Genomic DNA, 25,959 nt, shown 5'->3' with positions numbered 1-25,959 from the left:
TTGGAAATTTTTTGAAAAGCGAACACTTTTCTAATCAATGATGGGAGAATCGTGCAAGAAATCGAATCGAAAAATAAATGCGCATGAGTGCTAGAAAAAAAAAATTCCCGGAAAGAAAGGAAGATTCCCAGCCATGAAAATTATTTTCTGTTGCAACATGAGGAGAATTTGAAGGTTTGGTTGATCGAATTTTGAAATCAATGGTGGATCATCGAATCACAAAATGCACCAAATTTCTAATTTTCAATAGAAAATTTGTTTGAATATTTGACCCATGTATAGCAAGCCTCACTCTTCACTCACGTGACAGCTGTGTTTCGCTCCAACTCCAGCCCTAGAATGTGGGCATATCAGAGGTTTAGCTTTGTGGGAAGAGTCATCTAGCAGGAAGCCCGTGGGTACAAAGAATAATTTAGTGCTTACCCGCCAAGGAGCCGCTTGTACCCACAACTCTGGGCACAAGGGTCCTCTGATATATGGCCACGACTCTGCTAACAGTTCTGTAATCTCTGACAAACCTGGCTGGGCTGAAGATGTAGATGCATACACCTGTGCACATATAGGTATATGTACAGTATGTCCCAAACACAGTAATACGTATACACCAAAAAGTTACACCAAAATGTATTGAACAGATGTAAATAAGAAAAGACTATACAGTGATGAATCAGTAACAAAAGGTTAAACTTGATTGTTTCACCATCAAAAGCTTTAACATAGCAGTCAACAATCAAACAACAGCAAATGGTAGTAGTTGCCAGTGGTCACTGCAGCAACAGTCAGCAATCAGTAGTACATATGTGCTAAAAACTTCTGCTGGTCAGCTTGTTGGGCCCCAGAACCTTACGTTGGAGCACTCAGGGTAGTGTCCCTTTAAGAGTTTATCCATGCAATGATACGGTGTTCCTAGACAAATCTGTCCCTTTGCTAGTAAGTGCAGTGTATGGTTGGCCAGTGGCCACTCACTAGTCCTCTGAGTTTGAGTTAGTCCGCAGAGGCTTTCTGTCCAAGTGCTAGGCAAAGGGGCTTCTCTTGCTCTCCCTGCTGGTGTCCTCAGTGTATGGCTCTTTAACTGCACGGCAGGCTCCCCAGAGTCCAGGTTGCAATTCAAATCTCCAGAATAGCATCTGCTCTGCCCCAACTTCTCTCAGATAGGGATCACCTGCTCACTGTCCTTGCTGTAATTTGGTGGGTTACAGTCTGTCTCAGCACTGGTCTCCCTGCAGGAAGAGAGCCTTCTTCCACCTTCAGCTCAGGAAAACTACACCAGTTCCTCCCATATAATGTCCCTCTCCTGGGAAATGTAGTTTCCAGGCAACCTGTGGTGATAGCTCAGTCTCTTCAGCAAAGTACACTCACCACAATCATCCACGTTTTTCTTCTTATAATCCATGTCCCTCTAGAACAGCTTTTTTATGCCTTGAGGTTTTTTCAGGGGTGCCTTGGCAAAATGTCTAAAAATATAACAAAAATTGTATACAAGCCAGAAGGTGGATGAAGCCTGCCTTATAGTTACGTAAAGCCACGGGTTTTCATTATGCACCATTATGACTTTCTAGACACTGGCATTCTAACAGCCAATGATGTCATTAGTTAATAAGGAGGATGTTTGTTGCCTACTCAGCATCCTTGTATGACCCTCCTCTGCCTCTCTTCCTCAGTACTGGGGTCACATTAGCTGAGTGATGGACAGAAATTGAGGGAGAAGAGAAACATTGGAATACTAGTCAGTACCAGTGTGCAAAAGTGTATTTGCTTTGGAAGAATAAATCACCACTAACGCTGAGTATCCTACATGTGGATGTTGCTGCATTATGTAAAACTTTTAGAATATTTTTTTATATTTTGGAATGGGGTGCCTCGAGACTGTCCATAATTTTAAAGGATGCCTTGACTGAAAAAAGGTCGAAACACTGCTCGAGTGGATGGAGGGCAGAATTAACACTAGCGCTAACAGTTCCACAGCAAGAGTGTCTGTTATGACTGTGTCTGAAAAGAAGTCCTTTAGGGGTACGCACGCACACACATCACACACACACCTGCTCCCAGAGGCGTAACTAGAACCTTCAGGGCCTCGGTGCAAGAAACCATGAAGGGCCCCCTGGACCCCTGGCGCCCTTTACTCTCGTTGCGGGGCCCTTTATTACGGTCCTGCAGCGGGACCCTTTCACAAGTTCTGCAGTGGGCCCCCTTCCTGCCATCTTGGGGCCTCCCCATGGTGGTGGAATGCCAGGACCCGGTCACAAGTGCGACCTTTGCGATCCTCACTCTGTCCATTCAGAAAAGGAAGGAGCTTGTAAATTACATATTTACCGACCCCTTCCTGGTTCTCTATTGTGAAGGGAGCATTCTGAAGGGGGGGGGGGCAGCACAGAAGGGGGGGACCAGCGGAGCACACAGGGGCCCAGAGACAGCAGAACACAAGTGAACTGGATAGGAGAAGTGGTGGGGGGCAGCGTACAGAGGAACCAATCTCCTCCATTTTCCTCCTGCAGCTACAGAAGGAAAAAAGGAGGACAGTGATTTCTCTACATGCTGCCCCTGCCGCCCCTCCTATTCAGGTGTACAGGGGAGCCACATGGGCCCCCTTGAGCATGGGGCCCAGTTGCGATTGCAACCCCTGCAACCCCTGTAGTTACGCCCCTGCCTGCTCCTCTTCTGCCTGTTAAGTAGCTACATTATGATAGGTAATTGTGTAATTTACATGTCCCCTAGACTAAATGAACCTCAGAGTCTTACTATATATTGGTATGACAAACTCGCTCAGGACAGGGGCTTTTAGAGGGGACTGCAGGCTAGCCTCTTGCCTATTGACTATGGGCCCTGGCTTGTGAGGGAACACTGCTCTTTGTGGGGTGCATGCTGGAGGGGACCCTTGGAGTAATGTTACTTTGAAATCAAGTCCACATCTCCCCAAGAAACACAGACTCTGGGACTCTAGGCCTAGGATCCATGTTAAAGGCCTAGCTGGCTATTGCCAACATTGCACTGCTCTGCACCGTCAGACTCATGGCAGATGCTAATGTCCTCAGCTCAACCACCTGTCTTCCATACATTGTTGATTGTGCTGATTAACTCACCTATTGCCTAATGTGGGGATGTGTCTACACTTATAATAATGTGTTTTGTACTTCATGAGCTCGATGACGGCAAGTCTGCTAGTTAATTAGCTCAAGTTAATTAAATCACTGTCACCTATTAGTTGCTAGTGGGAAAGTAGAATACTATTTGTGTTAGTTGTTCCAGATCTTATACAAGCTATTCTCCCCTAGTTTTGTATGTGATGCTAGAATTAACACAGAGCAGTGCAGCGCTAATCACAAAAAATAGAATCTAAAACATTTGAATATAAAAAAGTAGCCAGATAGGAAGTCCATATATAGCACATTAGGTCCAAAGGGAATAGCAGATGAAACCAGAGTTCCCAAGGGAGAATCATACACAGGTAGAGGGGTGACTGAAAGTTTCAGAGGAGGGAAATACACCCGATGTGATTAAGTTATCCCCTTAATGGATCCAAATGACCACTGGATTATAAGTGGTTAAAAGCGACAGTATCACACTCTGATGATCCAGGGCTAGACACTGCATCCAGAGCTGAAACCGTCAGTAGGACTGGAAAACCTGATCAATAATAGGGCAGCTCCTCACTTCACATCCCCCTCAGTTTCCATGGGAAATATGAATAGACACTCCTATAGTGCATTAAATGTTTAAACTTTAATGAATAAAAGAAGGTAAAACACTCACATTTGATATGATCAAAGCCAGCGTTAAAATAGCAGCATTGGACATATGCTGCGGCATTCCTGCAGGGTTACTGTCCAAAATCTCCCGGCTTCTGGGCGGAGACAGGGCAGGTATACACCGATGAGAGCCGAGAGGCTTGATGTCATTCGCCGTCAGGAGACCACGCCCACGGCTGCTAGAATATCTGATATCTATGTTCAAGCCCGAAGGAAGCATTATTCTGACGAAAGCACAATTGCATGTTGTGGGTCGCAGTTCCGTTACAATTGGGAACTACCAAAAGGGATTTTTATCAACTGACCAGAGTTCAGTGTTGATGTTATTTTTTTTTTCAAAGTGGTCTTTGTCTGGCCTATTTACATGAATATCCAAACTTTAGCTTGATCTGCTGAACTCTGTAAACAACAGACTTTAAGAAAAGAGATCATGCTGGCCATACACGAATTCTAGCTTTTTCCTGGGGGAACCAGCCAAAATTTGCCTAGTGAGTGGCCCTGCTCCATTCAAGTTGATTGTTAAATCTTTTTTTTTTTTTTTAAAGAAGCCTGTTGAAAAATTTTCAGCCGAACAGCAGCTGCATCCAATCATGATAGCCTACACAATGGAAGAGATGGTGGTACACCTTCAGTAATGTAAGCTACAGCCATGTTAGTAACAATGTACTTTTCTGATCCCATTTCAGATAAAGGGGTTATTGACATGGACGTGACAAGTGAGGAGCAGGACATACACAGCCGGGAAGAACATTGTTTTGTTGCAGAGTTTAAAGCATTTCCCCCTGGAAGATGCACTTGGATTCATCAGTCTAAACCCTCAAATTGTGTTGTCACTGAAAACAATGGAAGAAGGTATACACTAATGTACTACAGTATGCACTATTCATGTTTATGTGTATGTGGGTAAGGGGGGGGGGGGGCTGTAAAAATAGTCCATGGATAATATTTCCATTTAATTTCTCCTGATCCTGAACCTATTTGTTGCATACATGCAGTATATAAGCTGTTCTTTCTGTTTAGCTAATGCAGAGACTGGTACTTAAAGGAGAAGTTACAGAATAAAAAACAAACAAACATATATACTCATCTCTCAAAGCCAAAGAACTGAGAGATCACATGACCGTTGATTGCACAGTTCTCAGTCAGCTCTGGGCAGAGAGTGGTGACTGTCAGTCACCCCTCTCCGCTCTGCTCCTCTAGAGCTCCGGGTAGGGGAAGGGGCGGGAGAGTTTGGCTTAGGCTCTCAACAAGGGTTGAGTCATCTGCCGATCAGGTATCTGGATGATTTTCTACATTATTGTCAGGATCCTTCCACAGCCTAATGCAGCTCATTGATGTTAGCAGACAGTGGCCTTTAGCTGATTCTGGGTCACAGGAGTATAAAAGTAAATACATTCCTGTGACCCAGAAGAGAATTCTGGTCAAAAAGCTTTGGCTACAGTTCTCTTTTAACATTGAATGAGCTTTTTTGTTTCGGATAGAGTGAGGAAATGTTACAAGTTAGAACCTTCACAGTGGTGTGTTGGCCGTTTCTGCTCATTTCCTATACCAGAGATTTCAGCCTTCGAATATTAGACACCCATCTTGGTTTAGATCTAGAGTTAAACTGGCTATAGACGGATCAAAATTTAGCAGGATCCAGAGGAATTTTCATCCATCTATGGTTGTTCCTGTGCAACAGACGTCAATCTAACGATCAACTTCTGTTGAATGGGAGTGTTGGAAATGTTTCATTTGATCAGCGGCTGCAGCACTGATAAGTCCCCGCTGTCAGAATACAATAGCACAGTGAGGAGATTCCAACCCATTTTTAGTTAGATTAGCCCAGTGGTTGATTGAAAAAAACTACCCATCTATGGACAGGCTTAAAGTTCTCATAGGCTGAAGGGACATTCTCAGTTTTGACTGACATGCCACTGTAAAAAAAAATCTAGACTATTCCTTTTGCTAACTACTTGCTGGTCACCTACAGTACTTTTATTGCAAGTGGGCAGCAGCTAATGGCTCAGTGACGTATTGGTACTGGCGACCTGGTGCAGACAGTGGCACGATCCCATGACCTCTGTGTACCCAGCTGCATCTATGACCAATCATAGCGATCAGATGATTACAATGTAAATAAAACAGTCATGAATGGCTTCCATTCATGACTGCTTGCTTAATATTGTGATGCTGTGATTGGCCCAATGCTATCACATGGTACCTGGAACCCTGTAGCGTTGTAGCCAATCACAGATCACAATAGTAAGCTGTCATGAAAAAAAGCCATTCATGACAGCTGAAACTATTGCTTATAGCAGTGATCATCACACTTATAAGGAATAACAGTGTAAAAAAAATCTCTGATCCCCCAGTGAAAAAGAAATAAAAAAAATCTTAAAAAAAAATTGAATGCAAAATTATTTTAATTTTTCTTTACATATTGTCACCAGTCAACAAGTTAAAAAAAAAAAAAAACACATTTTATTTAATTTCTCAATTTTCCAAATAATTGTGACAAAAAATTACAACTTAAAAAAATTGCCATGCCCGTTACTAAATAAGACTGTCTAATTTAAAAAAAAGGGGTAATATGGGAGGTATTTATGCTGACCCGGAATTTTAGAACTTCAGGAAATTAGATAGGGTGTAAGCACATCAGGACTGTTCAATTTTTAAATATATATACCATAGTTTGTAGACTATAACTTTTACACTAACTAAATGCTCTACACTGATTCGGGTTATTTTTTCCAAGGAAATGTAGCAGAACACATTTAGGTCTAAATTCATAAAGAAAAAGATTATTTATTTGCAAAATTGTATAACAGAAGAAAAACACTTTTTTTTTTCAATTTGTTCGTTCATATTGCAAAAAAAAAAAAAAAAAAAAAACCCAGTGATGATTAAATACCACCAAAAGAAAGTTCTATCTGAAAAAATTCTAAAAATGTAATTTGCGTACATTGTTGCATGACCACACAATTGCCAGTTAAAGTAGAACAGTGCTGAATAGCAAAAAAGGTCCTGGTCATAAAGGGGGTAAAACCTTTCGGTGGTCAAGTGGTTATTTTCTTTGATTTTTTTTTTTTTTTTTTCAGCATATCTCAATATTGCAGCCATAACTATGAGCCCGGGGACTCTGTTGTATTCTATGCAGAAAATGATGATGTCCAGCTTAAGAAAACCTTCACTGTAAATTTACTCCGTGAGTTTACATTTTTTATTCTTCATTAATACGGTTTGAAAACGTTTAGCAGCTCTGTACAAAGTACATAAAAAGACGAGCATAAGTTCCAGTCCTCTGACAGAGTTCTGAAATTATTATCCCATCATAGCATTTTTGGACAGAATCTGATTAATCTGCCAATACCGTATTGGAATGTATGAAGAAGTATTGGGAGATTCCATTACGGTAAGGTCATTGTATCAAACATCCTGTGCAGTTTGCTGATATCAGCTGTCTTGTTCTGTTCCCAACTAATGGTGCATGTACCAAAAAGGGTACTTCTAATGTGTTTAGGGAATATTTTATCATGTTACAACAAATTCAGTATATAACAGTTTTAGCAAATAATACTTCATATATAATAATTATTTTAAAAAGCACAAAAGGCTGTTGGAAATACATAAATAACCAAGCGCACTCATAATAAAAGTATACAAGCCATGCAGTAAACTGGGGGAAAAAAAATGTGGCTCAAAGATCAGTGCAATAAAGGGTTCAGTTGCTAGCAATTAGGGATCAACTGATTATCGGCAACACTGATATATCGAGGGTGGGTATGCACTTTCCCCGATGTATCTGAATCGGCCCCTGAGGTTACAGATATTGCCGATATTTCAGGAATGTGCTGTACCAGAGTGATGCCTGCAGATAGAGGCATCACCCTGGTACCGGCGTCCATAGCCGATGGTCGGCTGTCTTGTAATGATAGAGAAGCCGCTCGGCAGTCATTACAAGGAGCAGGAGGGGACGCCCCCTGGCTCCCACCGCCTTCCGCGGCTCGCCCGGGTCTCCCTTCCCACCGGGAGACCTGGGCATCCTACCTGCACGTCCGCCGAAGACCAGATCAAAGCCACATAAACGAGTCTCCATGTAAAAACACAGAAGTGATGTCATGACATCACTTCCGAGTACTCTGCGCCAAATTAAAAAAAATGACAGCATTCAAAACAGCCAAACTTGGCATTTTGAATGCTTTTAAGTGCCGAGGAGGGGTTTGGGGTCTTTTAGACCCCCATATCCCTCCACAAGAGTACCTGTAAAAAAAATAAAAAATTAAAAAAATAATTTTTTTTAAATGTCCGAAAATATTGGCAGATATCTACCGATACGCGATGACCAAAATATCGGTATCGGCAATAAAAAAACAATATCGGTCGATCACTACTAGCAATAAAGGTAAACAATCCTCCTTAGAACAAAAAATAGAATATTGCAGCACTCACAAATGTCCATAAGGTCCTCAACAACGAAACCTGTGCCTGTAGATTCTGGCATGCAGATTGTCTCAAAGTTCATAAAACATCCTCCAAATTAGATCCGTGGGAACCATAAAGGAAAAAGATAAAAAATCTCATGGTGAAGTACGTTCAGTGAGATAATGCAAATACATGAGGGGGGGTTTATGCACCCGTGATGGGAAATCTTAACATGACTAGGGCCCCAGAAGAATAGCATTGGCTGGAAACGCGTTGGGCGAAGCCACCTACGCTGACGTAATGACGATATTCACCACATGTAGCTGTAGTATGTTTTGAATGTGAGTGGCGATGATTTTATATTATGGTACTTTTACCTTATTTACAATAAATGTTTCTTTTAACACTGATCTGCCTACTGTGGGAGTGGAAGGAGGAGTGCTGATGGGTGGTTAACATCGCTTATATTCAGTGACATCTATGTTTGCCTTCACCTGCTTTCACCCATGAGGACCTACTGTTATGAGTTAGGAGCATTATTGGAGTGAATTTCTGGTGAGTTTGCATTGCACGTGGGGTGGAGGGTGAAGAGAACTATATTTTATGATTTCCTATCACAGATGCATAAAATCCCCCTCATGTATGTTGCATTATCTCACTGAACGCACTTCACCATGAGATTTTTTATCTTTTTCCTTTATGGTTTCCCACTGATCTAATTTTGAGGATGTTTTATGATCTTTTGAGACAATCTGCATGCCAGAATCTACAGTCACAGGTTTCGTTGTTGAGGACCTTATGGACATTTGTGAGCGCTGCAATATTATATTTTTAGGAAACTGGGGAAACTGGTAAAAACATGGCATCTGCCAATGACCACATGAGTTGATAAAGTTGGATTTAAACATGCTTTGGATAAACATAGGTCTATCCTCAGAAAAAATATTAAAAACAAACCAAAAGTCAGACTGAATTGATCACTCTGTCTTTTTTTTAGCAGAAGACTACTTAGTTTCTTACGCCTCATTCATACCAGTGCAAAAGCCATGTTTGCACACACAGGATGCATCCCCATTTAGGGAATCCCATTCATATCTATTGGGGGGCAGCGGCTGAACCAACATAGTTCCCAATTTGACAACTGTATGGGTGCAGGTGCATGACCCCGAATGCAGACGGTGGGAGTTCAAGGACATGCACACGCACGGATGTCAAATTGGGAGTAGGGGCCATTCAGTGCATCCCAATAGACAACAGAATGGGACTGCCTGCATACGGACTCATGGAACACCTGTGCATTCTGTGCAGGAAAATGTTTACCTAAAGTGGTTGTAAAGGCTCAAGGCTTTTTACCTTCATGCATTCTATGTGCAGCATTCCCCCCCAAATGCTGAGACAACAGCTTCCACTACTGTCAATCAAAGCCAGTGAGCCATTGAGGAGAGAGCGGGTGCGGGATCGAGCTGCTCTCTGAGTGTGAATAGACAAACAGAGCAGGGGCTCGGGAGCGATGCTCAGATGTCCCCATAGCAAGCTGCTTACTATGGGGGCACTCTTAAAAATACCCCAACTTAGGGGAAGATGGTGCCTCCCAGGTGAATCAACCAATATGGCAAGACTTGTGGAGCCAAAACACTATTGTGCCCACCCATCCTTCTGTAAATATAAAGAGGTTGTCTGCACATGTTCTGTTGCAAAGTTCAGAAACACACATATACAGGCATATTTTAGAAAGAGCTAATGTCTATATATGTCCTTGCAAGATCTATGTCTATTCTGTATGGTTGAAGCTGAAGTTAGATTAAGCATTGCATAACATAAATGTAAATTAACTTTTTTTATTCTTACTAGAAAAGCCTGAGGTGGAATGTAAAATATTCAATATGAAAAACATTACATGTCAATCATGGGGCTATCCATTGTCAAACTGGAAATGGCTAAGAAGCTATGATGAGTTTCATAAGTAAGTTTATTATATTTATTTATTATATATTATATTGGAGAGAGTCAGTGCTATGGTAGGTGCATTGTGATTTATGACTTGCATACAAGGGAATATATTCAAGTCAAAAGTGTCTAGAAGCAGTTCTTGAAATGCAGCTGCATCAGTCCATAAAGCGAGTCTTCAGTCTCTCTTTTCCATCAGGAATGTCTTTGCTTAGCCACCCCTTATCAAACATTCAACTTATCAAATTTCAGGCAAGCATTGGCACCAATGTCAGTAGTATAACTGATTCTGGCCTAATGCCCATTTTTGAGAAATGACTTGTCACCTGGGGGGGGGGGGGGGGGTGCGGAGCCTGATGGGGAACCAAAAGACTAGTTCCCTTTTAAGCCTGGTACACACCACTATTATTTTTTTTTTTTTTTATTCAAGGTTGAATGAAAAAAAAAACAACTAAGAGCTCTGGTCTGGTCCGATGTTAGTACAGCGATCTCCCTCACTGAGCTATTGTGTTCTGACAGGGGGACAGCTCCCCCGCCAGAAAACTCCAGCCAGCCAATGGCTAAGAGCGCTGATAGGGATAGGGACTACTGCTGGTTTTCCAGCATGCTCGTCCAACAGAAGCTGGAGGAAGGCTTGCTTCTGTCGGACCGGCTATCATACACACGGGCTGAATGTTGACCAGTTTTTATTGAATCGAACAATGTCGTCCGACATTCGGCCCGTGTGTACTAGGCATAAGATCCACTGTACTTCTAATCGACAGTGCACTGCAATGGGCAAATTCTAAAGTCTCTAACTAAACAGTGACTATGAATTCACCCTTTGCGGTGCGCTGTCAATAAAAGTAAAGGGGAACTGATAGGGAACTAGTCCCTCAGTGCCCTATAAGACCCCAATCCATTACAAATCTCCTTGGCCATACTTCTGCCAGTGTAATGAGAACAGTTCTTAGGAAGGAGGGAGTGTTCTGAAGAAGGAGTGTTACATAGTTACATAGTTAGTGAGGTTGAAAAAAGACATCAGTCCATCCAGTTCAACCTATGATGCGTGTGTGTGTTTGCTTTTAACCGTACATTGTATACCCCTGTATGTTGTGGTCTTTAAGGTGTCCATCTAATAGTTTTTTGAAACTATCAATGCTCCCTGCTGATATGACTGCTTGTGGAAGAGAATTCCACATCCTTACCGTTCTTACAGTGAAGAACCCCTTACGCACTTTAAGGTTAAACCGCCTTTCCTCTAGTTTTAGTGAGTGGCCACGTGTCTTATTGTATCTCCTTTCTCTGAATAGTTTGTTCCTTATGCTCGGGTCACCAGTACAGTATTTGTACATTGATATCATATCCCCCCTCAATCGTCTTTTCTCCAGAGAGAAAAGGTTCAGGGCTTGTAGTCTTTCCTCATAGCTGATGTCCTCCATTCCCCTAATTATTTTTGTTGCCCTTCTCTGGACTTTCTCCAGTTCCAGCACATCCTTCCTGAGGACCGGTGCCCAGAACTGGACAGCATACTCCAGATGTGGCCGGACCAGAGTCTTGTAGAGTGGGAGAATAATCTCTTTATTTCTGGAGTGAATCCCCTTTTTTATACATCCCAGTATTCTGTTGGCTTTGCTTGCGGCGGCTTGGCATTGCATGCCACTGCCAAGCTTGTTGTCTACCAGTACCCCCAAGTCCTTTTCCATCCTAGACTCACCCAGAGGTTCCCCCCCTAGTGAGTAGCTTGCTTTCTGGTTTCTGGCCCCCAAGTGCATTACTTTACATTTATCAACATTAAACCTCATCTGCCATGTAGTTGCCCACCCCGTTATTTTGTTCAGGTCTGCTTGCAAGGTTTCCACATCCTGCATAGAAGATATTGGCATGCCTAGTTTAGTATCATCTGCAAATACTGAGATTGTGCTAGATATCCCCTCCTCTAGATCATTTATGAACAAATTAAACAGGATTGGTCCCAGGACAGAACCCTGGGGGACCCCACTTTCCACACCCGCCCAATCCGAGTACTCCCCATTAATCACCACCCTCTGTACTCTCCCCTGGAGCCAGTTCTCTATCCAGTTACTCACCTTATGGTCCATACCTACCTTCCTTAGTTTGTACAGTAATCGTTTGTGGGGAACGGTGTCAAAGGCCTTTGCAAAGTCCAGATACACCACATCCACAGGCTTACCTTTATCTAGGTGGCTGCTCACTTCATCGTAGAAGGTTAATAGATTGGTTTGGCACGAACGATTTTTCATGAATCCATGCTGATTACTACTTATAATACCGTTTTCATTACTAAAGTCTTGTATGTGGTCCCTTAACATCCCCTCCAAAATTTTGCAGACTACAGATGTTAGGCTGACCGGCCTATAGTTACCCGGGATATATCTCGGCCCCTTCTTAAATATTGGTACCACGTTGGCTTTTTTCCAATCAGCTGGCACCATACCCGTCTGTAAACTATCCTTAAAGATCAAGAATAATGGTCTGGCGATCACCTGGCTGAGCTCATTAAGAACCCTCGGGTGCAAGCCATCCGGTCCCGGGGATTTATTTATGTTAAGTTTCTCTAGTTTGGCTCTAAGTCTATCTTCTGTTAGCCATGGTGGCACTTCCTGAGGTGTATTATTTAGTTCGGCCTTACAAGCTGGGTTTGTGTAGCCCCCCGATTCTTTTGTGAAGACTGAAGAGAAGAAATGATTTAACACTTCCGCCTTTTCTCTGTCCTCAGTGGCCATATTTCCTTTATCATCTTTTATGGGGCCAATGTGTTCTGGTCTCGCTTTCTTACTGTTTATATACTTAAAAAACTTCTTGGGGTTCTTTTTGCTCTCCTCCGCTATATGTCTCTCGTGTTCTATTTTAGCCGCCCTGATTTCGTCTTTACATTTCTTATTACACTCTTTGTAGTGCTTAAATGCTGCCAATGAGCCCTCAGTCTTGTATTTTTTGAAGGCCTTTTCCTTAGCACTAATATGCATTTTTATGTTGGAGTTTAGCCATCCAGGGTTTATTTTTGCTCTTTTAAATTTATTTCCCTTTGGAATGCACTGGTCAATCCCCCTGTTTAGTATACTCTTGAAGCACTCCCATTTTTCCTCCGTGTTCTTTGTTCCCAGGGTTCTATCCCAATTGATATTTTCTAGCAGTGAGCGCAGTTTAGGGAAATTGGCTCTTTTGAAATTCAGTGTCCTTATATTACCCCTCTGCTTCCTATTACTGTAATTAATACTGAAACTTATTGACCTATGGTCACTGTTTCCCAAGTTGTCCCGTATTTCTATATCCGTGATCAGGTCTGTATCGTTGGTAATCAGTAGGTCAAGTACCGCATTGTTTCTTGTCGGTGCATTCACCATCTGACCCATGAAATTGTCCTGCAAAACATTTAGGAACTGCCTAGCCTTGGCTGAGTGCGCGGTTCCTTCTGCCCAGTCTATATCTGGATAATTAAAGTCCCCCATTATAATGACATTTCCCATCCTTGCTGCCAATCCTATCTGTAAAAGGAGGTCCGCCTCACCCTCCTCCCTCTGGTTGGGGGGCCTATAGCATACGCCCAATATTACCTTCCCCGCCGTGCCATCCCTTTGAAGCTCTACCCATAGGGATTCTGCCTCGTCCTTAGCTCCATTATTAATATCATCCCTCATATTTACCTGTATGCTGTTCTTAATATACAGACATACCCCTCCCCCTTTTTTACCTTCTCTATCTCTGCGATAAAGGGAATACCCCTGAATGGTCGCCATCCAGTCATGAGAGCTGTCAAACCAAGTCTCAGTTATCCCCACAAAATCTAAGTCCTCCTCAAACATCAGCAGCTCCAGCTCTCCCATCTTGTTGGCCAGGCTTCTGGCATTGGTATACAAACCTCTTAATTTTGATCGGTTACAAATATCCTCATTTGATGTTTTTAGGCTGCTCTCTTGAATTTTCCCCATACCCACCCTGGGTATAGGAGCTCCGAACACCCTACCGCTAATGCCCCCATTTCTGCCCTCTGAAACTTGCTTTCCACTGGCTAATTCTACATCTGTACCCTCCCCCCCATTCCCTAGTTTAAAAGCCCCTCTAACTTTTTGGCCATCCTCTCACCCAGTACGGCTGCACCCACCCCATTTAGGTGCAATCCGTCCCTACCAAAGAGCCGGTGACCGACTGAGAAGTCGGCCCAGTTCTCCAGGAACCCGAAACCCTCCTTACTACACCAGCTCCTCAGCCACTCGTTAACTTCCCTAATCTCCCTCTGCCTCTCTGGTGTGGCTCGAGGTACAGGTAGTATTTCGGAAAATACTACCTTGGAGGTCCTAGTCCTCAACTTAGCGCCTAAGTCCCTGAAATCGTTTAGGACTCTCCGTCTTCCTCTGCCTATGTCATTGGTACCCACGTGTACCATGACAGCTGGGTCTTCCCCAGCCCCACCCAATAATCTGTCCATCCGATCCGCAATGTGCCGAACCCGAGCGCCCGGCAAACAACAGACTGTTCGGCACACACGGTCTTTGTCACAGATTACACTGTCTGTCCTTCTAATAATTGAGTCCCCTACCACCAGCACCTGTCTTTCCTTTCCCTTTCTCCCAGCCTCACTGGAGGAGTTCTTCCCCTGGCTGCTAGGGGCGTCACTCTGCTCCAGCAATGCTGGTCCTTGACTGGTTTCCCCAACATCACACAACGGGGCGTATCTATTGGGGTGCTCCAGCCCAGGATCAGCCTCCTTGCCTTGTTCCCTTCTACCCCTCCTAACTGTCACCCCTCTAAACTGCTCTGATGCCTGCACCTCCAATACTCCGCCCACCTCTGTGCAGACCCCTGTCTGCACCTGACTGGTACGATCCTGGCTCTCCTCCGGTATGGACATTCGTCTCAGTGTTGCCAGCCGCTTCCCTAGATTCAGGACCTGAGCTTCCAGGGAAGCAACTTGCTTACATTTTGCGCATTCGTATTCGCCCTCGATCACATGTCCGAGGAACGCATACATATCACAAGATGTACACCGAGTCGCATCTCCACACCCGCCGGGCATTGTACCTACTATCTAATCTAATGGGGATTCAGCGATTTAAGTCTATCCTATGTGGCTATTTCCTGGCTTCCTAACGCTACCTTCTCACCCTGTGGTATTCCGCTTCACTCACTTGACGCTCAGTTGCACAACACTCACAATCTCACAGCCCGGTCAGTCTCACGACACTCCCAGTCGCACCACCCGGTCAGTTGCACAACTCTCCTGTCGCACACACTCACAGTCTCACAGCCCGATTTAGTTGCACCACACTCACAATCGCACAGCCGGTCAGTCGCACATCACTCTCAGTTGCCCAACACTCAGTTGCACAGCCCAGTCAGTCGCACCACACTCAGTCGCAAGGACACTCACCAGTCGCAAGGATACTCACCAGTCGCACGGACACTAACCAGTCGCAAGGACACTCCCAGTCGCACAGACACTCACCAGTCGCACGGACACTCACCAGTCGCAAGATACTCACCAGTCGCAAGGACACTCCCCAGTCACAAGGACACTCACCAGTCTCAAAGATGCTCACCAGTCGCAAGGATACTCACCAGTCGCACGGACACTCACCAGTCGCACGGACACTCACCAGTCGCAAGGACACTCACCAGTCGCAAGGACACTCACCAGTCACAAGGACACTCACCAGTCTCAAAGACGCTCACCAGTAGCAAGGATACTCACCAGTCGCACGGACACTCACCAGTCGCACGGACACTCACCAGTCGCAAGGACACTCACCAGTCGCACGGACACTCACCAGTCGCACGGACACTCACCAGTCGCAAGATGCTCACCAGTCGCAAGGACACTCACCAGTCGCAAGATGCTCACCAGTCGCAAGGACACTCACCAGTCGCAAGATGCTCACCAGTCGCAAGGACACTCACCAGTCGCAAGATGCTCACCAGTCGCAAGGACACTCACCAGTCGCAAGATGCTCACCAGTCGCTAGGATACTCCCCAGTCGCAAGGATACTCACCAGGTACTCTCAGAGCCTCAGTGTTCAACCTCAGTGACCAGTCCTGTGTGTGTCCCTTTAAGCCTGACACTTGCTTAAGCTCCTGCCTCCCTCCTCTGTCACTTGCCTATCAGTCTCCCCTCAGCTCCTCTCCCTGCCAATTGTCAGGTCAGGTATTGTGCGTCTCCTCTGCCCCCCTGCCCTCTCTCTGTCTGTCTGTCTGCCGCCCGCTCGCCCTTGCGGGGGGGGGGGTTACCACACCGCTCGCTGCCCGCACACCACGCTCTTTCCTCTGGGGGGGGGGGGGGGTTCTCGCACCGCTCGCCGCCGCTCTTGTTAGGGAGGGGGGGGGGGTGTTCACACTCACTCACTCGCTCGCTCCTTCAGTCACACACACGTCCTCCTTGTCTGCCTCTGCTCCCTCGCCTTGTCAGCCTCCGCTCCCGCGCTGCTCAAGTCCGCAGCTCAGCACCCTGTCGGCCGCAGCACCAGCCTCTGGTCCCGAGCACGCGATCGCGCTATGCGGCAGGAAAGTCCGCGGCTTCGCGTCAGGCACTAGGCCGCGATTTCAGAATGTCCCCAAACTCGCAAATCTTGGTCGCAAGATGCTGCTGGGGGTCAGATGGAACCCGATGGGGTGAAGAAAGGCCCGTAGAAAGCGCCCTGCTGGAGGATTGCTGCAGATAGAGTCCGGGGTCGGCGGAGCTCTCACCTCGCACGTCCGTTCAGCGATGTTCTGTATGGACTCTCCAACCTCAGTGCAGTTATCAACAGATGCATGTACCTGCATCTGACAAGAACATTTAATTAGGCGCAAGCACCAACCCTTTCGGTGTTGCTCATATGAATTCTCTTTAAATTAAAAAACCTTGTACCCCACCCCCCCCCCCCCCACAAAAAAAACAATGTGAGCTTTGCACACTTTGCACTTTTCATGTGACAACACTGAAGAAATTACTCTTTGCTACAATGTAAAGTATTGAGTGTACCGCTTGTATAACAGTGTAAATTGGCTGTCCCCTCAAAATAACTCAAGTTAAAATGTCCAAATTGGGCCCAAAGTGTCAATATTTTGTGTCGTCACCAATATTTTCCAGCACTGCGTTAACCCTCTTGGACATGGAGTTCACAAGAGCTTCACAGGTTGCCACTGGAGTCCTCTTCCACTCCTCCATGATGACATCACAGAGCTGGTGGATGTTAGAGACCTTGCACTCCTCCACCTTCCCTTTGAGGATGCCCCACAGATGCTAAAGAGGGTTTAGGTCTGGAGACATGCGTGGCCAATCCATCACCTTTACCCTCAGCTTCTTTAGCAAGGCAGTGGTTGTCTTGGAGGTGTGTTTGGGGTCATTATCATGGAATACTAACCCTTTGGCCCAGTCTTCGAAGGGAGGGAATCATGTTCTGCTTCCATATGTCACAGTACATGATGGCATTCATGGTTCCCTCAATGAACTGTAGCTCCCCAGTTTCGGCAGCACTCATGCAGCCCCAGACCATGACACTCCCACCACCATGCTTGACTGTAGGCAAGACACACTTGTCTTTGTACTCCTCATCTGGTTGCCGCCACACACACTTGACACCATTTGAACCAAATAAGTTTATCTTGGTCTCATCAAACCACAGGACATGGTTCCAGTAATCCATGTCCTTAGTCTACTTGTCTTCAGCAAACTGTTTGCGGGCTTTCTTGTGCATCATCTTTAGTAGAGGCTTCCTTCTGAGACGACAGCCATGCAGACCAATTTGATGCAGTGTGCAGCGTATGGTCTGAGCACTGACAGGCTGACCCCCCACCCCTTCAACCTCTGCAGCAATACTGGCAGCACTCATATGTCTATTTCCCAAAGACAACCTCTGGATATGACGCTGAGCATGTGTATTCAACTACTTTGGTCGACCATGGCGAGGCCTGTTCTGAGTGGAACCTGTCCTGTTAAACCGCTGTATGGTCTTGCCCATCATGCTGCAGCTCAGTTTCATGGTCTTGGCAATCTTCTTAGAGCCTAGGCCATCTTTATGTAGAGCAACAATTCTTTTTTTCATATCTTCAGAGAGTTCTTTGCCATGGGGTGCCATGTTGAATTTCCGGTGACCAGTATGAGAGAGTGAGAGCGATAACAGCAAATTTAACACACCTGCTCCCCATTCACACCTGAGACCTTGTAACGAGTCACATGACACCGAGGAGGGAAAATGGCTAATTGGGCCCAATTTGGACATTTTCACCTAGGGGTGTACTCACTTTTGTTGCGAGCGGTTTAGACATTAATGGCTGTGTGTTGAGTTATTTTGTTATTTTGAGGGGACAGCAAAATTTACACTGTTATACAATCTGTACACTCACTACTTTACATTGTAGCAAAGTGTCATTTCTTCAGTGTTGTCACATGAAAAGATATAATAAAATATTTATAAAAATGTGAGGAGTGTACTGTCCTTTGTGAGATACTGTGTGTATATATGTATATATATACAGTGTAAATATATATACAATTATTATTTTTATTTTTCTAGAAAATGTATTAATGAACACAGATCTGCATTATTTTATGTATTCCACATTTGCCTGAATTTCAACTGAGGTTGTTTTTTTTTAAAAGTTGCACAGAAGTGATAACAGAGGGAATAACATATGGATCACCACAAAGATCTGCAAAAGCCTGGAAATTCACTAGCTCCCTGATTCTGGACAATGACGGGGGATCATTTATCATCTGCAGTTGTGCAAACAATTCTGTTGGGATAACGTGCACTCAGACATTATACAATCACCAAGGTACATTCACCTCTTCAGTATCATTCTATCTGCCAATTTTCCATATTAAGTTTGCTTACCAGTTAGATAACTTTGTAACAAGAATTCAGAAATCGTAGTGTGGGGGTGCTGGGGGCCTTCCCGGCTAAAGCTGCTGGCAGTACGCAAATGTAAAAAATCAGACAGGCTGGTCGTACCCAAGCCAGTCACACCGATTAGAACTGTTCCATTGCAATTAATGGGGTGCGACCTGTCATGTGACTCTCAAGTCGCATGACAAGTCGCGACAGTTTGAACCAAACCTTAGGGTGAATATTCACTGTAAACATTGTAAAGAAAATGTGACTGTGTTGCATTTTGTATTTTAGGAGTTTTAGAGTTAGTTTAGAGTTAGGAGGCTGTGCCTTTAACTGTTTTCCTGAGCCTGGAATAAAGGATACACAAATGGGTATTGGAAGGAAAACCAAGCCAGTTTTATTGTAAATGTCACCAGCTTATTAGAGCAAGCTGTTTGCATTACTATAGGCACCTTTTATCTGTCTTAACATTATCTCAGTAGTATTACATTGACATTTTTTGTTTTGTTTTGTAGAACAAAATAATTTTCTTTTTTCGATTGCAAGTGGAACTTGTGGCCTCTGTTTAACTATTGTAACCATTGTATTTATGGTGGTGTTGTGCAAGTACAAGAAGGTAACACATATTCCTTTTTTTATTTTGTTATTCAATATTTTTGTACTAGTATTTGATCTAATGCATTATTGTTTTGTTTTCTTAAAAAGAAATACAAATATGAAAGCCAACTCCTGATGATCCAGTATGTTGGTCCTTCAGACAATGAATACATCTACATTGATTTCACTGTGTTAGAGTATGACATAAAATGGGAATTTCCAAGAGAGAACCTGGAAATCGGTGAGTTGCTAGCTATCTACTCTGCAAAACAGTAATCTGCAGCAATCACTCAGAATTTGTCAATTAAATTGGTATTAAACCCAAAAGCAAATGTTTATTATATTGCAGCTTACCAATGGGCCAGGAGGATGTATTTTTCTATAATATAACTAAACTAATACTATAAATAAAAACAAACACAAATTAATTTTTTGGCATAAATAAATGGCCGCGGCACTTTATTGGTTATAAATAAATTAAATAATTATTTATTCAAAATTCCATCAAATAATTTTCAATTCCAACAAAATTATAAAACATAAATCTGTATCGCTCAGTCCCAGAACTCGAGCGAAAATAAACATATTTAAAACCACCAAAGTCCCCCCTTAGATCCAAGGGTGACTCTACCACATAAAGTGCCAGCGACGGGTGGGGGGGAGGGGAGCTCGCCAGGCAGTCACTTCCTAACTGAGGGGGATTACCTCAGCGACCCCTTAATAAAGCCTTGGGTCAGAACCTTCTAGAGGGGCGCGCGCTGCTGTGCAGCCCGCCAAAACCATGCTTAACATTTAAAGGGACAGTGTCTTATAAATTAAATAAATTCTGACACAAAATTTTTTTTTTTTTTTTTTAAACATCCCCTGTCCCATGTGCGAGGGCACCTATTACTTGTGCCCTCTTACCATGGGCCAGGAGGATGTATTTTTCTATAATATAACTAAACTAATACTATAAATAAAAACAAACACAAATTAATTTTTTGGCATAAATAAATGGCCGCGGCACTTTATTGGTTATAAATAAATTAAATAATTATTTATTCAAAATTCCATCAAATAATTTTCAATTCCAACAAAATTATAAAACATAAATCTGTATCGCTCAGTCCCAGAACTCGAGCGAAAATAAACATATTTAAAACCACCAAAGTCCCCCAAACGCCGGGACTAGTTGCAAACTTGTACCGGCCCCCCCACCACCGCGGCCATTTCTATGCTATTTTGAAACCCTAAATTGAGTATATCTAAACCTATATCAGATAAATGGATTCCATCCTGCCTGTAAAGGCCAGGGAAACCACCTTCAAGGTCCACGTGTCGGAAAGCAAAACCACCAACCAATGGCATAAATTTTGCCATTGCATGATTTACTCTCCTCCTGGTCCTCTCCAAGGGCTTAAATTCCATTGAAGACAACCATTTCAAACGAGGAACAATTTCCGAAAACACCATTGTACAATTCGGAAAAATTAACTTGAAATTGTATAGATCCTTTTTAATCTTGAATAATAAATCTAATGACTTCAAAACTCCCACATCATTCCCTCCCAAGTGGAATATCAATACGGATGGGGCTGGCCAAACTTCTTTTAATCTATAAATCAAGTCACACAAATTAACCCAACTCAGACCTCTCACTCCTTTCCAAAATATATGCAAATGATCAATATCAAAAGACAAATTTTCAGTATAACACCGGTGTGCAGCTCTTTTTCGTGCCCAGTGAACAAACGAGTGTCCAATGATCCATACGGAAACTTTGACACCTATGGAATCAAACAGATAAATTAGGTCTGATATATAGATTAAAACTTTTCGATTCCCACCTTCCCAACTTTTTTATCATAGACTCATCTAAACCCATCCTGGCCGCTTCCGTGGCCGCTCCTATCCTAAACGAATGTGCGGTAATTCTAAGCTTATCCATACCTAAATACTTAAGACATTTTTTTAGAACAGCTGAAAACTGATATTTTGTGACTACTGAACCATCTATATGAATAAAGAAATTATTTGAAAAGGGGGGCCTGACCTCCAAATATCTGCTAAGAACCGCACAAGGACATATATACTGATCACCACAAGCTGCCAGCTCTAACCAATGGCCTTTTCTAAACTGATCAGTTTTTGATTGGCTAATGAAAACATTAACCTTCTCCCTACCCACAATGACTTCTTTCGCATTAAGGCCTGATTGGCCCACCCTATTGTCTGAGACCAATTCGGAAACACGAAGCGCAGCGAAAAAACAAAGCACAAAGGCTGCCGAAAAAAGTCTAGCCTCATATTCCGAAAAACAGACAGCAGGGGAGGCCAAGCATAATCTTCTAAGTAAATCAATTGATATAGGTCTGCGTGTGTCAGGGGTGAACATCCTCTTTCTATAACCTTTGAGGGCTTGTCTTATTGAGAAAAAACTCATAAACCCTACATAATTCTTCAATTTCAGAAAAAATGAAACCCCGGCTAGGATCTTGTTAATATGGCTATATGATAGCTGCTGTTTCATCAATGTGCATAAAAAAGCTAGCATGTCACCCTCCCTAGGCGGCTCAGATGGAATACCCATCTCATTACAGAATAACAACCATCTCTGATAAGCAGAACCATACTCCGACCAAGTGTGAGGTGCCACCGAGCACTTTATCGCATCAAAGACCAGATCTAAATCAAGGTCCACAGGTGATCTGGGCAATGACATCCCACCGGATCGGCATTCGGATGAAGTTCCCTGAAACGAGAGAACTGAAAACGGGATAGGGAATCAGCTATGCAATTTGACACTCCAGGAATATATTTGACCTTTAACCAGATGTTTAATTTCAAACATAAGAAAACAAGATAACGGAGAAGTCTTAGTACCAATGTAGATTTTGATGACAAAGCATTTATTGCATACAAAACTCCTCTGTTATCCGAGTGTACCAAAATTCTCCTGTCCCTGAAATTAGCACCCCAAAGTTCAAGGGCAACCAAAATCGGGAATAATTCTAATAAGACTATATTATTAGTAAATTTACTCTCAACCCATGACGTAGGCCAAGATCCGCAACACCAATGGGTGTCCCAGACGGCCCCAAACCCTAAAGACCCTGCTGAATCCGTAAATAACTGGAGGTCAGCAGCAAAAACCCAGTCTTTTTGAAAAAATGAACGACCATTATAGTCGTTTAAAAAACGCGACCAAACGCGCAGATCATCTTTTAACTCCGCCGTTAGCCGGATATGCGCCAAAGGAGACTTAAAGCCAGACATTGCTAGAGCCAAACGCCTCGAAAAAATTCTACCTACTGGCATGATACGCGAGGCGAATGCTAGCAGGCCTAGCAGAGACTGAAGCTCTTTTAAGAGAACTTTCTTTCGCCTCAAAAATTCACTAATTGTGGACTGCATCCTAGAGATTTTTTCCCTCGGGAGCTGACACTCGCCAATGGCTGTATTAATAGAGATACCCAGGAATTCAATCAAAGTGTTAGGTAAAACCGTTTTATCCTCAGCCAATGGTATCCCAAAATGTCTACAAATAAGGGAAAATAGCTTTAGCAGCAACAGGCAGATGTCAGAATCAGGGGGTCCCACAAAAAGGAAATCATCCAAGTAATGTAAGACCCCCTGACAACCCGATTCTCGAACCATCACCCACTGAAGAAAAGTCGCAAAGGATTCAAAATAGGCACAGGACAAGGAGCATCCCATCGGCAAGCAGCGGTCGAAAAAGAAAAAACCATCAAAATAAAAACCTAAGGAATTGAAGGCTTCCGGATCAATAGGTAATAATCTGAATGCCGATTGAACATCCGCCTTAGCTAATAATGCACTAGGGCCATATTGCTTAATCATATCAACCGCCTCATCAAACGTAGTATATGAAACTGATGATATAATAGGGTCTATATCGTCATTTAACGAACCACCTCTAGGAAAAGACAGGTGATGTATTACTCGGAAGGAGTTAGGCTCCTTTTTAGGAACCAAACCTAGAGGAGATATACGAAAGTTCTTAAAAGGCGGGTCCAAGAATGGGCCTGCTACTCGCCCAGCCTCAATTTCCTTGCGAATCTTCTCCCTGGCTATATCTATAAATTGATCTGTTGACTTTAAATTTTTTTCAACCTTACAACCCAATCCTTTAAAAGATGGAAGCTTAAAACCTGATTGAAAACCATTAATTAATAATTGGGCCTTCTCCTTGTTTGGATATGCCTGCAGCCACGGGAGCATTTTTTCCAGCCTCACTGAAGTGCAGGCTTTTCTGAAAAATATCCCTGGATGACTGATTCTGCTGACTTGCCCTCTTAAAACATTTTATTGCTGGGTGATTGCCCGTACAAAATGAGCACTCATGTTTAAATTTGCACGCTGCTGCCCACTTACACTGCGTTTCATTATACGCATAACAAATTCCCTTCCTATAGGGGGAGGCCATAGGGGCAGCACTTAATTGTTTTGTTGGCGTAAACTTTTGAGGAATAATTAAATTTAACCAAAGGCCTACGTCCTTCATGCCCCATTTCAGGCTGGGATAAACTGATAGTTTCTGTCGGAAGGACTCATCGTAATAAAACCATCCCAGACCACCGAAGTTCTTATACGCTTCCAGGATATGTTCCACATGCTGGAATAACCCACTACAATATTCTGGAAATTTTTCACCCAAAACCGACGAATAAATGCAAAAGGCTTGAAGCCAGTTATTGAATGACCTATAAACCGGACGCCTCCTATTTTCTTCTTGCCCGTCATCAGATTTTTTTTCATTCTTGAAAGCAAATTCCTTTGCTGACGGCAACAATGAAAGTAAATCGATAAATTCACCTTTCCAAATTTTCTCTTTGATCCCTGCTGTGAGGTGATAACCAAGCGGCGACATATCGCATGGCATCACTTCCTTCAGACACGTCTCGGGAACCGTGTGTGCCAAATGACTAACTCTGGTACCACCATCTGACACAGGTGTAACCGGAACACTACTTACCACAGTCGCCACTTGATTCATATTGCTGACTGGGGACCATACATTACCAGGACCTTGTATGCTGAAACTAGGAACATTAACAGCAGGAACAGGTGTAACATTCAACAAACTCGCAAATTTAGATAAAGATTCTAAAATAACATTTAAATTGTTCAATTGTGCCAACTCACCAACTCCTGTCGGCAGCGTAGCTGATTGGCTAACAGGAGGCGCCATATGCTGTACTTCTGCACTGCTTGTATTCACCTGTGGACGTAAAGCCTGGCTAAGAAAAACCTCTTCAGCTGGTACCTGACTGGAACTATCCTCCCTAGGTTGCCTAGCAACCCTCTCCTCAGATGCTCTCTCAATTCTGCTTCTGTGAGGCCGGGTGTTATCCCGCCTTTCACCACTGGGTGGCGGTGATGGTGAAGCAAACCTTTTTCTCTTCGGGCCTCTTCGGCTCCTTCTCAGCCCTCCCGCAGCTTCTGACAGTCCCGCAGCTGTGCTGTCTGACTCCTGCCTCGAGGATGCTGGCCGCTCCGGAGGACGGCTCCGCTGACCCTGTCTGGTCCCTGCCTTCCCTGCTACTGGTGCCTGAGGTGAGGGGGATACACTCCTCACGGCCGTCTCCTCTGCCCGCACTGCGGCCGCAGATGCAGCCATTCCGCTCACCTCCTCCCTCAGCTGTTCAGGTTCAGCTCCGCTCACCATGAGACAGTTCCGCAGCCATTCTTCTCCCCCTTCTAAAGCTGCTCTTTCCAATACTTGCCGGACAAGGGTCTTCATTATGGCAGAAGAGCCAGCGAATGCCGCAACGCCGCTGAGGAGAGGAGAGCTCGCCAGGCAGTCACTTCCTAACTGAGGGGGATTACCTCAGCGACCCCTTAATAAAGCCTTGGGTCAGAACCTTCTAGAGGGGCGCGCGCTGCTGTGCAGCCCGCCAAAACCATGCTTAACATTTAAAGGGACAGTGTCTTATAAATTAAATAAATTCTGACACAAAATTTTTTTTTTTTTTTTTTAAACATCCCCTGTCCCATGTGCGAGGGCACCTATTACTTGTGCCCTCTTACCATTCTTAGATGTGATGGCTGCATTCCTTTTCTTTTTTAGGCTTTCTTTCTTCACATTTTGTCTTGTGATCCAGCCAGAATTTTTATTTTTTTTAAACAAACTTTCTTGCAAATGTATGAGTTACAGAGATGAGATAAACTCTTTATTACTAGTACGGCTGCTTACAATGATTAGCTTTATTTTTATTTATTTATGTTAAACCTTTAGGGTCCATTCACACTAGCGCGACTTGTCAGGCGACTTGGTCGCCTGACAAGTCGCGGTCGGTCGCTCGCCATTGAATAGTACAGGACCCGTTCTAATAGGAGCGACACAAGTCGATCCGACTTAGAAAAAGGGTCCTGTACTACTTTGGGGCGACCTGGAGGTGACTTGCATTGACTTCAATTGGTCGGACTTCACAGGTCGCCCCACAAAATC

General features: G+C 43.8%; 1 protein-coding gene across 1 annotated transcript in view; it reads left to right on the top strand.

The window, feature by feature from the left end:
• FLT3 (fms related receptor tyrosine kinase 3) overlaps positions 1 to 25,959 on the top strand; it is a gene marked incomplete at its 3' end in the record, with an annotated part of 140,654 nt that overhangs the window by 76,801 nt on the left and 37,894 nt on the right. The window contains 6 exon segments of the mRNA XM_082248175.1: positions 4,433 to 4,598; positions 6,827 to 6,933; positions 10,002 to 10,113; positions 18,677 to 18,852; positions 19,424 to 19,524; positions 19,614 to 19,746. Coding sequence (XP_082104301.1) covers positions 4,433 to 4,598; positions 6,827 to 6,933; positions 10,002 to 10,113; positions 18,677 to 18,852; positions 19,424 to 19,524; positions 19,614 to 19,746 — 795 coding nt within the window.

The sequence above is a fragment of the Pelophylax lessonae genome (assembly GCF_965119305.1).
Source record: "Pelophylax lessonae genome assembly, chromosome: 2".
NCBI classification, from domain to species: domain Eukaryota; kingdom Metazoa; phylum Chordata; class Amphibia; order Anura; family Ranidae; genus Pelophylax; species Pelophylax lessonae.
Note: the sequence above shows the minus strand (reverse complement) of the source record. Positions and strands in the feature narration are given on the sequence as shown.